Source organism: Bidens hawaiensis, unplaced genomic scaffold (assembly GCF_021521415.1).
Source record: "Bidens hawaiensis isolate Kalapana, Puna unplaced genomic scaffold, B.hawaiensis_p1.1 tig00000780_1, whole genome shotgun sequence".
NCBI lineage: Eukaryota > Viridiplantae > Streptophyta > Magnoliopsida > Asterales > Asteraceae > Bidens > Bidens hawaiensis.
Genome location: NW_027491045.1, coordinates 695,103 through 707,727, shown reverse-complemented (window position 1 = coordinate 707,727; position 12,625 = coordinate 695,103). Strand labels below are relative to the sequence as shown.

Genomic DNA, 12,625 nt, shown 5'->3' with positions numbered 1-12,625 from the left:
ACTTGCCACCGTGGCTTAAACCTATGACCCCAATTTGCCACATAATCATTATGTATACCCTGACTTTTCAACACAAAACCACAAAACACCAAACAACCTTATCCACGTGCACACAAACCAACACAAGAAAACTCAAACCCGTGTGTGAAGTGTGTCCTAGCTGACAGACATATCATCACACCATTTCGTATAAATAGTTTGACCACCTTCATTTCTATCTGACCATCACAAAATAATATCACCATGGAGAGATCAAGCAACAAACTTAATATTAATAACCAAGAGACTACCAATTTCCACCACGAGCCACCGGCTAAACCGTTTGAGCCGTGGAGGCGGCTAACCAACGACGAAGAGACTTCGGCCATGGTAGCCGCGCTAAAAAACGTCATCATCGGTCGACAAACTCGATTCGTTTCGCCTTTTCAACATATTTACAAAACAAGTAATACTGTCGTCACCAATACCACCACCGAAGCCGAAAAAATGGCGGTTCCTGTTCCTCAACCATGCCCGGTTTGCGGGATTAATGGTTGTCTAGGGTGTAACTTTTTTACTGAGGATATGAAACCGAACAATGGTAGCGGAGTTGGTCCGGTTAGGAAGAAAAAGAATTATAGAGGAGTAAGGCAACGTCCGTGGGGGAAATGGGCAGCCGAGATTAGAGACCCACGAAAAGCGGCTCGGGTTTGGTTAGGTACGTTTGCGACGGCAGAGGCAGCTGCTCGGGCTTATGACCGAGCAGCTATTGAGTTTAGGGGAGCTAGGGCGAAGCTTAATTTTCCGTGTACTGATTACACGGAAAATGCACAGCGCTCGTTGTCAGAAAACCAGTAACGAGCGCAGGTATCGATGAAAAAACAGGAGACGGTATTGGTGGAAAAAGAGGATGAAGATTGGATGATGATTGTTGATTCAACTCAAAGTGGTTTGCCTGGAGTGTTTGAATGATTATTGACTATCTGGCTACTGTGTGATTAAAGGAATGCCACGTGGAGCAAAGTGGTAATCCAAATATAGCATTTTGTAAACTATCTAGAACATGTTTTTCTTAATAAGACCGTTTGGAAAACCCAGAGCCTTCTTTAGATGAGATGTTAGCTGTTTATATTGATTTTGACGTTAGTATTACTATATAACACACGGCTATGGTAAAACCCGTTTGAGACAGGTTTCGAACACTAGCCGTTAAAGATGCTAAGCCTTGACCGTCACCCGATATCACCAGAAGATCAATTGCATCTGGAACGTGTTTTAGCTTATAGAAAGCTCGTCGTTATATTAATATACAGATTTTGTAAAATAAGCTAGAACATCTTCTAGTGTTCGACAACTCTGCCATTATTTGTGTGAGTTGTAAACGAGTTAGCTTGACTTAGCTTGGTTTGTATAGAATACGAGTTTTAGTTGCTGGACAAGCTTGACTTGGTTCTGAAATCTCAACCCATAATAGGCTCGGTTTGATTTGTGAAAAATCATATTGTTCAATGGAGGTGCTATACATGAATATGAACTTTGTAAAAGAATATAATTTCATCAATTTATTAATTGGGTAAAAATTAGGATGGGAAAGTTGAGTTTGTAAGAGAATATAATTTCATCAACTTATAATTGATTTTAAGGCTTTTACCTTTTTTTTCTTTTTAAATAATTGATTAGTGCTACAAATATTGATCACTTTATGGACGGCATAATGTCTTTTTAGTTGTAAATTTTGAATTGTATGCAAATACATGTGATGTATGTGTCTGAAGAAACACTAGAAGACCCTGACAGATTAAGGATAATCTTATGGTTAAGTAGATGTTTCCCACGAGGGTTAGGTCCGGCAAAGATGGCTATTCTTCGCAACCTGCAAAACAGACACCGTAAGCTCGTCACTGAGAAGGGGGGGTTCCTCCTTGTGACCACCATCCGGCATGAGAATCAGACTAGGTTGCTCTGAATATAAGTGTATATAGAGAGAAATAGCTAGAGAGAAGATGATGATACCGTTCCAGGGTGTTGGAGTATTTATAGCCGAATGTAGGTTTCCAAGCAGGTACGGCCAGCTGTATATAATATTCCTTTTCCACTAACTATGGGCTACGTTCGTGCCATGATGGGAGTTGGTGGGTAGGCAGCGGCTGATAGTGACATTTTGTACTGGTGCGTGCTCCTCCTCGTACTATTGTCAGTGAGCTGTCACCCTGTGATTGGTTCATGGGTTGCTTTTGTCATATCTTGTCTATTTGTCCATACCTTGGTAGGTATAGTACAAAAGATCTTCTAGAAGCGTACAGACTGGCTCTTTTGGGCGGGAATATTCCCGCCCTGCTCATTCCTTCTTCAGGTGACATTACTGAAGTATTAAGAGTTAGTGCCTTATACGTGTAGTCTTACCGTTAGTGCGGGTAGCCTTCCTTCCTGGCTTGTACCCACAGCTGCGGGGACAGGCAGGGTACTGTACCAAGGGAGGCTTTTCTGCGGGGACAGCTGGCTTACTGCGTGTAAGGTCTTCATCTCTCTGAGCATGGTGGGTCCTGCGGATCCAGTTGGTCTTTGCGTAGACGTACCTCTTCAAGGTGAGTCTTGTGGGTCCAACTGGGCTTTGCGGGAACCTACCTCTTCAGTGTCATGTGTTTTGAGCGAGGTTGTAAAAGTAAGTTTACACGTCTAATAACTCTCAAGTATTTGTTACAAGGTATGTCGTTGAGGTAAGTTTATTTAACTCTCATATTTACTAATAATCGACCAAAGGTGGTCAACGTTAGCTAGAATCACATATTATCGATGAACTTGGGCCGATTTTGACTCTAAAAAATACATCATAATTTGTATTTCTATAATTTTAAAAAACTAATATCATTTTTTTAATTATTGATTAGCAATTTTTAGTTTATATGATTATTTAAAAATGTATTTCTCTTATTTATATTGATATTCACCTATTTTGTATAAATATTATAAACTTATGATATTTGACATACATATAATATCCAAAAATTAATTTTCTTTATATTTATCATGTCCGAGTATTTTAAGTACACCCCACTCCCCAGTCGGCCCCCTAGCGTCCACCTAGTGACTTTTGCAACATGCTTTTGAGTATTGTTTTAACCACTTTTGATCGATTTATCATTTTTGTTGTTAATGGACGTTGTGATCTTGCCATAGAATTTAATTAATCAACACCAAGTGAAGCACCTAACTTGGTTTGAAACATTTTTTTATTTTTAGAAAGATCAAAATTCACGATCAGTGACAGTGAAACCATTGAGGGCAAATAATTTTCGATGTTTATAAATTCTCGGTAACTCCGTGTTAAGAGTTTGCGATTCCAAATCCTGTTAGCGTGAATCAAATCTCGGTAACTCTGTTGATTTGTTGCATAACTCATGGGTAGCGTTACGAAAAAAAAAAAAGAAAAAAAAAACTTTTTCCTTTGAAACGTATTGGTATGTACAAAGAACCGACCAAAGTTAGCTAATAAATTGGTATAGGTTACGTCCGAAACCTAAAAAGATAATTAAATCAAATAATTTTCAAATTATGATATATATGTCAAATGTTGATGCAAATAATAGAAGTGTCCAAAAGAAAAACAAGTTAATAACCTAGTCAATTGTTCAAGCCATGCTTTTTACCAAAATTGGCAAATATTAAGCAACTTGTTTTTATTCTAGAAACTTGAAACTTTCACAATCTAATTGATGGACTTTATCTTTCAACCTTTTGTAGACCATGGTCCATCAACATATGACATATCAATCATTTCGCTGTCATGTTCATGAATCTTCAAGCATGTCAACAAACCTTTAATAATCATGCATCAAATTTCAAATTTATATATCTGCACATGATATATGCTACATACGTATTTTATGAGCTATATTATGACTTTCCGTATTGATAACTTTAATAGTCGTATAAAGTTTATGAATACTTTGACAAGACGCTCTTCTATTACGACTTTAGAGTCACATTTTTAATATAATTTATCCGCACATGATATCTATAATATATATAAACGAAAACATAAAAATTCTATGTGTCGCGATATAGTCGATTCCCCTTTTTTTTAAGTCACCAGATTTGCTTGATTTTTAAATGAAGACTTCTTATGCATTTGACCCGAATTCATGGGTATGTGTCTTATCAAACCCAAATATTTTTAAACGGGTTATAACATCCCAATAAGTTAAAAACTAATTTCACCAAATATTTGATATAAAAATATTATAAAATAAGGATATACTAAAAATTAATATATGATTTATTTTTAAAAAAAGATATGTATTATTTATAATTAAAAAACCAATTTTATAGTAAAAAAAATATACGGGTATTGAGTCTCATCAAACCCATATGACTTTTAAATCGTGTTATAACATCTCATTTATTTGTGAAAAAGTTTATCATCAAACCATAAGTATACTATTAACTTTCATATAATAAAAAAATAAAAATTCAAAAAAAAGTAAATATTAGAAACAAATAATATAAAACAACCTCCGTAATACGGGAAATAAAAACTAGTATAATTATATACGTAATGTATGAGCTATATAATGACTTATAACCATATTAATAACTTCAGGAGTCCAGGAGTCGTATAAAGTTTATGAATCTTTTGACAACATATACTTCTGTTACGACTTTAGAGTCACATAAATATCTTTGACCAACTTACAACCTAATAGATATTTTAAACAACTTGTGGATGATTAATTCAATCATTTATCCGCTAGTGATTCACAACATTCAACTTGAATACGCAATCAACCTAGTGGCAGCTAGTAATTACTACTGATGAATTTACGACAAACACATGATCACACCAAGTTACATGATACTTTATATAAAGTTATGTTACAAATTGTTTGTGAGTTTGTACAACCTTGGACATCATAACACATATTCATTAATCTATATAAATGGCTTAGATTAAGTTCTCATAGATATATTAGCATGTTGTTTGACACTCATGCCTCTTATTACACCATTTTCATAGCATTTTCACATTATTATACTCTAAATATGTTTTTTTTAATTTATGAATTATGCCATTGGTGAAAAAGAAGTAAAAAAGTAGACGGAAAACAAAGAAATCCATTAAGTATGACCGGACATAGCCATGCAAGCCCAAAGGCATGACCACACCACTCCTGAGACATGACCACACCACTCCTGAGACACCCCAATCAAGACCTAAAGCACGAGCTATGCCATCATTAAATACGGATCAATCCATATGGCACAATCGTGTACCATAGAAAGCAAGCCCGTGTTGACAAAAAGCACAATTAGGCCGACACGATTTATCTATGTCATAGTTGTGCTGCCTAACTGCACGGTTGGCTGACACCATTCACGAATGTCACGACCATGCTATCTAATCGACACAGTGGGCCGACAAAATTTCATTGACCCACGATCATGCTTACGAAAGAGCACGCCCGTGCTAGACCCAAGACTAACAAGAGCTGACAAATCGTACAGTGCTCGCCAATTTTTTGCATATAAATAAAGGGGACAATTTCCAATTATAAGCGTCCACTCGTTGACTTGTTGTAAGTCGATATCAACTGTTCTAGAGAGTTTTCATCCTTCACCGAGCCTCAGAAGTATTTTATCAACTTTCTAATTAGTTTTAGTTTTTATTAAGATGATTGAACCAAGTGTTAATGTCATCGTTATTACCCTTAGAGGCTAAGCTAGCGTGTTGTATCACTTTGGTGAAGATGAAAACTTTGATGTATTTGCATTTTCGTTATTACTGATATGGTTTTTGCAATTCTTAAGATCCATGACTATTTTTCTTGAATACGAGTGCTTAGTTCTTATCAACTAAAGATTTAAACTAGTGTGTGTTTTTATTCCAGTTGACAGGGCAAACTAGATTCTGAGTTTGTACGGTCTACATACAAACCCGAGTGTCGCTTTAGAAATATTGGATAGAGTCCAAAACTTGTGTATTCTGCCATGGGGATACTGAAGCGGTGAAACATTTCTCAATTGACCATTCACTAAGGAGGTATGAAGCCGTATTTCGTGATGGTGTAAAACATGTTTCCTTCACGACATCTATTCACCAGTTGATGGTCAAGCTTCACTAGATTCGAACCCAAAAGTGGCAAAAATGCCTGTGGCACGCGACTGCTTATGCCCCTTTATGGTTCATATGGTTGGATGAAACGGTTTGGTGCCGGTTGTCAAGAACACCAAACCGTCAATTTCATAAAGAATAAAAAAACAGAGCGCATATTCCACCAAATATATAACTGGTGTCACTGGGGTTTCGATAGTATTGACGCCTTGACGGTATATAAAACAATTTTCATGGGTATTAAGTCGCATAATTAAGTTTACTGCATGTATCTGTTAATCTTCTTATAGGCAAACATTTTGTGAACAGATAACATTAAGAACAAGTTTGTTGCATGTGTTGAATATTCAAGTTGTACAAACAGATTAAAATATTTTAACTAACGCAGTTTTCATCTTCTAAATATCCTACAAATACCCTCACAGCGCATCACGTGCAGCAATCCGACATGTTATAGCATCTCCCAGAGTTGATATGCCCAATTCTACCCCTGTTATTTTGTAATGCTGTTGAATGTAAAACAAAATATTATTACTATATCTCATGCAACTATTGAATTAATGTAATTAAAAACACACTTTCACACCTTTAATATTTGAGGTTTGTTTGCTCTTCCTTCCAACTCTTCTAAGTCAATTTCCTTGCCTTTAATAAGTGTCTTTATGGCAATCATCTACAAAAACAACAAATCGTCCTTAGTGGAGATCGGCTGGTTAAAAGCTTGAATCGACCCGAGCTTAAATGAGCCCGAGTCCAAGCTAGAGTTCTAAAATAAGCTTGTTTAATAAGCGAGCCCGGGCCCAAGCTTCACTTATTGAGTTCGAGCTAGCTTGCGAGCCTAAACGAGCCTATTGTTTATATAATTTTGTATTTGATGTATTAAATATATTATATAATAATATTTATTATATATGATAAAAATAAATTAAAAGTATTAACTACATTATATATAAAAATTGTAGTTAAAAAGATACATAAAGATAACTAAAACTGTGTTATAATTAAATAATAACGAATCGAGCCCGAGCTTGAAAAAACGACTCACGAGCCGAGTTTGAGCTTTATAAAAAGAGCTCTAAACGAGGCGAGCTCTTGAAAGTCAAAACGTGAAGTTCAGGCTTGGCTCGGGTGATCGGCTCAGCTCATTTGCACACCTATTCAACAATAACGTATTTATAGTTATACAAACTCACCTCTTCTTCAGAAGCACCAAACCGAGCAACAAGAACATACGTGGTGGTATCAGATATGCCACAACGTTTTAACGACTCAGAAATCTGCTTAAAACCAAATATGTAAACATAACACTTGATATAAAGTTAATGTATTGTAATGATGCTACAGTTAGAGTTGTTACATGTTTAGAGCCCGAGTAGTTATAAACAAGCTCAGAGTGAAGGGTGCAAGTAGTCAACGAGTCCCTTGATTTGGATACAAATGTTTTATGAGCAGCTGCTAAAGCAGGAAAGATATCTGGAATCTAAAAACCATTTCAAGAAACTCGTGTTAACGATTGAATATTTGAGAAATTCGTATGAAAGGGTATTTAAAGTATGTTTACCAAAGATGCATTGAGAAGGGCTACTTCAGGTTCTAGTGTTCCAGCTTGCATTAACTCCAAAAGTTCCCTTGCAAGTATCAAAGTGTATTTTAGACATTTGACAATGATAACATTTCACCTAATAGTAAACAAGTTTATACAGTGTTTCACTAAAGTCAATCAAACCTTTTTTTAGTACAAAAACCACTCAAAGTATCATTATTGTTACATTATTGTGAAATCCTTTTACAAATGCTACAATTTTTTTTTTTAAATTTAAGAGAGCTAAAAGGAACATGTATATTAATCTTGGTTACTGTTTAATGATTATTTCTTTTCAAATTTAAACAGAAGTAGGAGAAAATAGCAATAAGAAAAAAAAATTACTAAATAATAACCAAGTTTCATAATTGTTCCATTTAAGTCAGCTTGAAACAAATAACCACAAAATACTAACCAAGTTTCATATGCATTCCTAGGGCTGCAAATGAACGTCTGATAATTTGTTCATCTATGTTCTTCTGTGTCCGTTTATGCTCGCTAATGTTTGCTCATTCAAGGTTTTTAATGACTTTTCTAATCTTATGATATAGATTTAAGCAAAAATAAGAGTAACTGAGTATTATGTGCTTTAACATGTGCATATGAATGTTACATAAACAGCACCACAAACTTGGTAGCCAGACCAAACCGTAGTCACTGGCCATTCTCGGTTAGTCAAATAAAATAAAGCATTGTTTGTGTTCATTTGTGTTTCGTCGTTTGTGTTCATGAACCTTTCACGAACAGGTTCAGGAAACTTTGTAGAAATCGAAAGTGATTCTCATTCAAATCATGATTTTCAATTAAATGTAAATGTGATTACAAACTAGTATTTATAGACACGAAAAGATGTAAATGTGATTACAAACTAGTATTTATAGACACGAAAAGAAAGGATGAACTAATCCTAACTAATTGATAACAGACTCTAACTAACTAATATGAACTAATTCTAACTAATAAACTCCAACAAACTTTGTGCCGCTCGTGAACCGTTCGGTTATCCGGTAAAGCTTAACGGATAAACATGAACAAGGCCTTGTTTAAGTCACTTAATTATTAACAATTTCAACATTTAGAAAAAATAAATTAATAATTATACAGCAGTTAAGGAAATGAAAAGATTAAAAATTGATATGTTGAAAGCAAGTACAAAGCATATATTAAGAATTACAAATTAGGTTAACAAATGTTAGACTGCAGAGAAAGAGTACTTGGAATTAGTGACGTCTGAGAAGAGAGCAACGGCTAGTGTTGTTCCAGAGAGCTCAAAAATCTTCATATCTGCAATTGAATTTGGAAGACAGCTTCAACTTGACTGCGGTAGAAGAAATAATAATAAGAAATAAATCGAAGATTTAGGGGATTAGGGTTTTGTATACTTTGAAACGGGTCAAATTAGATAGGTAATATAAAAAAATACAAATTATTCAAAAATATATAATAATGATTTGTGAATATAATTGGTAACTATTCGATCGAGTGTAGTGGGCGCTAGGGGTATTCATTAGATCGGATATCGATTATTCGGGTTGTTTGGATCGATTTGTTCATATTTGAAATTTTTTTCTTAATTCTGAGAACCAAACCGATCCGAATTTAAATTTCTTTAACCGAACCAAATTCAGTTCGGATCGGTCGATTAGAAACCGAAAAACCCGAATTCAATCTGAAAAATTGAATATGTGTTGTACAACTCATAAGGATTCTTACATGAGATTGAGTTATTGAGGAACACACCTGATGAAAAGCGGAATCGAGCTGTGGACGTGGATGCGCCCTGAAGTGGAATTGTGGAGATGAATTTGGAATTTTGGACGTGTCATTTGATTTTTCTCAACACTTTAAAGATTCTAAAAGGGAAGCTTGGTGAAGTGGATTACTGAACTAATAACATAAAACTTATAAAAAATTAAAAAAAAACCACATAGCCTAGTTCGGTTTATTTGGTTATCTGAATTCAAAAGTTTCAAAATTTGAAAACCAATCTAAAAACCGAATTCAAGATTCGGATCGATTAATCTGGTTACAGATGTTCAATTTAAGTTTTTTTTCTTTCAAATTTTGATTATTTTACACACCTCTAGTGGACGCCATGGAAACACCGTGCCATGCTATTGGAGGCGTGAGGGCCTCTTGAGCATGGTTTCAGTTCCACCATCTAGTCTCAATCAAATGCAAGTTTTTGTTTTTTTTAAATTCTCATTTAATTCTTTAAATAAACTATTACACATGTTTGAGGGTTTAGTTAGTCAATGTTCTTTCACCTATGTGGTAATGACATGACAATGTTTTTCTGTTTAGTTGAAGCCAGTACACTATACATGGTCTTATTTTGTGTGTTGATAAAATATGACAATTTATGCTTCCAATGTGTAATTTAGTCAGATTCTTTGTTTTAGTCAACTTTCTTATTGTATAGTTTCAATTTTTTTGTATGACTTCAAGTCTTCACTCAAGTTGTTTAATAATTTTATGTCACTAAAACCCTTTGCAAAAACCCTTTGTCGTTTTACTTGAACCTTTCAAGATTAGCACCCAACTTCTTTCCATGGAGAATATAAGTGACATCAATGGTTTATGGTTATTTAGTCGTTTTACTCCAAAGTCCATTCGCACCTCATGGACAACCTAAAACTCTAGATGTCAATCAATAAGTTAGTATCTAAACTTGATTTGAGGTAACAATCGACGAATATCATAACCTTGATTTATTGCATGTAGACTGGGGCATCAGTTAACACCTTGAAGTGAATCGATACAAACTAATAATCAAATACGATATAAAGTAATCGGTTCATAATTCATTGAATCTTAAGAACTGGATACGACAAGAAGGGGATGAGAAAACAGATGCCTTATAACAGAGAGAATGGAGATGGGAAATCAGACGGTTCACACATTCAAGTTCATTCTTGCCTACGTCCTCTTCTACCGTGCTTATAACCTGCTTCTATCAATTTTCCTTGTTGGGCTTTTACTAACATTTGAATTGGGCCTGCTTGGTTGGGTCTGTTGTGGTCTCATAGATGTAAACTGGGCTTGGACCGACAACATTCATAACACACCTCATAGTCATGGACGACCCTAAACCTTAATAATTATAGCGTCAACAAACTAATGTTCATTTGTTAATATTTGTAGATTACAATATTAAAAACATGACGCGAAGTTGCAGGCAATGTGGACAGACATATGGAGGCGTAGGGCGATGGGTGCTGAGTAAGGGGCCAGGATTCAAGAACTGCTTCGAGCGACAATTAAAGAAGTGGTACGTCAAAACAAGTCATGACCGCCACCACCACCATCCAACGACCCCATTACTTAGCTAGATTTTCCTCCAATATAACTTTTATATAATTGCATAAACATATATTTTTTTATTCGAATTAGATTTTTCCTGGTTACTACTCTTTTTGTATTATCTCTGTATATTGTATTTACATTAAGAGTGATAATATTTTTTTTGGTTGTTTTTTAATAATATAAACTTAATTATCTACAACAGTTTCATCGGTACAAGTTAGCAGATGATTCTTCAGTTATCATTTCGTTGGTGATCCTTCGACGAAAATAGCATAGTAACTACTACTAGACTTCGTTAGTCTTGCCATGTTTTGTGACAACCATGAACAAAATAAGAAAAAAAGATCACTTACAAAACGAGGCACACGAACATCTTAAGAACTTAAGATGCGTCTTATATAGGCATGAAATAACTAGTCCTGCAACTATACATAAAAATAGTCTCCGCCATGTAACTCAGTTGGTTAAGAGGAGCGTAAGACTTAGAACAATAATCTAATAACCCTAAGCACCAATCATTTTGCTGCTAAGTGAGGTTGATTTACCTCTCACGTGATGTGCCTGGAACGGTCTGGTGTGAGCCGGTTTGCGTGTACGAAACGACACGTTTTTTTCTTAGAACAACTATTCATAAATATAATAACATACAAATATAGCACAATACTTTTATTATTGAAATACAAAGTACAAAGGCGATACTTTTACATAAGACATAAAACCATAATATGTAGGAATCATGGAAATTTAAGCCTTAACCTTAGATTTTAGTAACAATTAGATATACAACTATTCTGTTACATCACAAGCCAAATATATCCACTATACCAATATTTGCTTAAATCTTCGTGTTTCGAGTCATCATCGTCATGAATTCATCCATATCGATCACACCATCTTTGTTCGAATCAACTCCTCTAACCATTTTCTGACAATCTTGCAAGCTGCATCTCTCCCCAAGCCTCTTCATCAACTCATAAACTTCCTCAACACTTATCTTCCCGTCCCCATCAAGATCAAACGTCCTAAACGCGCTTTGCACATCAATCGCCTTTATCCCACCACCCTTGTTTTGCACCTCCATAAACTCCTTGAAATCGATAAAACCATCACCATCCAAATCCGCAACCTCAAAGATCTTTTGTACATCCCTTTATGTCCCCCCTTGTCTCAGTGCTCTCATTATAGCCTTGTATTCGCTCCTTGAGATCTTACCATCTTTATCACGATCAAACTTGTCAAAAACACGCCTCATCTCAGACACGTTTGGTTGGAATATAGGCAGTCCAGAAGGTTGCCTATCACTACTCGAGAACATCCTAGATGGCTTACGAAGGTACTTACGGTTTGAGATGTTGTATTGCATGTCAAGAAAGCTTGTTTTCGACATTGTTTCGATGTTTAGGCTTTAGATGGCTAGCTATGAAAAAGTATAACCAAATATATCAAATGTTAGGATTGCTGTTTAGATGCCTAAGGGTGTTAAAAGGTTGAATACTATGTGAAGCAACTTGGTGGGAGATAATTAAAAGATAGAATGAAAGCAAAACTTGTGGCTTGGCAAATGGTCTATAATAAAGTTATTCTTATTCTTTGTGTGATTTAAGAGATCAAGTATTCCTTTTGGTCCATTGGTACCTAATAAAATTCTC

General features: G+C 35.2%; 1 protein-coding gene and 2 pseudogenes across 1 annotated transcript; 1 reads left to right on the top strand and 2 right to left on the bottom strand.

Annotated features, from left to right (window-relative positions):
- The first annotated feature begins 228 nt into the window (after positions 1-228).
- LOC143536398 (ethylene-responsive transcription factor ERF109 pseudogene) lies at positions 229-1,050 on the top strand (annotated as a pseudogene).
- A 5,439-nt stretch (positions 1,051-6,489) lies between these two features.
- Positions 6,490-9,015, bottom strand: LOC143536389 (uncharacterized). Its single transcript, XM_077030395.1, has 6 exons — positions 8,885-9,015; positions 7,650-7,716; positions 7,446-7,568; positions 7,282-7,365; positions 6,675-6,761; positions 6,490-6,594 (listed from the first exon to the last, which is right to left on the bottom strand). The coding sequence occupies exons 1-6, from the start codon at positions 8,950-8,952 to the stop codon at positions 6,508-6,510; spliced, it is 516 nt and encodes a 171-aa protein (XP_076886510.1). The 5' UTR covers positions 8,953-9,015; the 3' UTR covers positions 6,490-6,507.
- Positions 9,016-11,676: 2,661 nt separating this feature from the next.
- Positions 11,677-12,625, bottom strand: LOC143536379 (calmodulin-like protein 30 pseudogene; annotated as a pseudogene).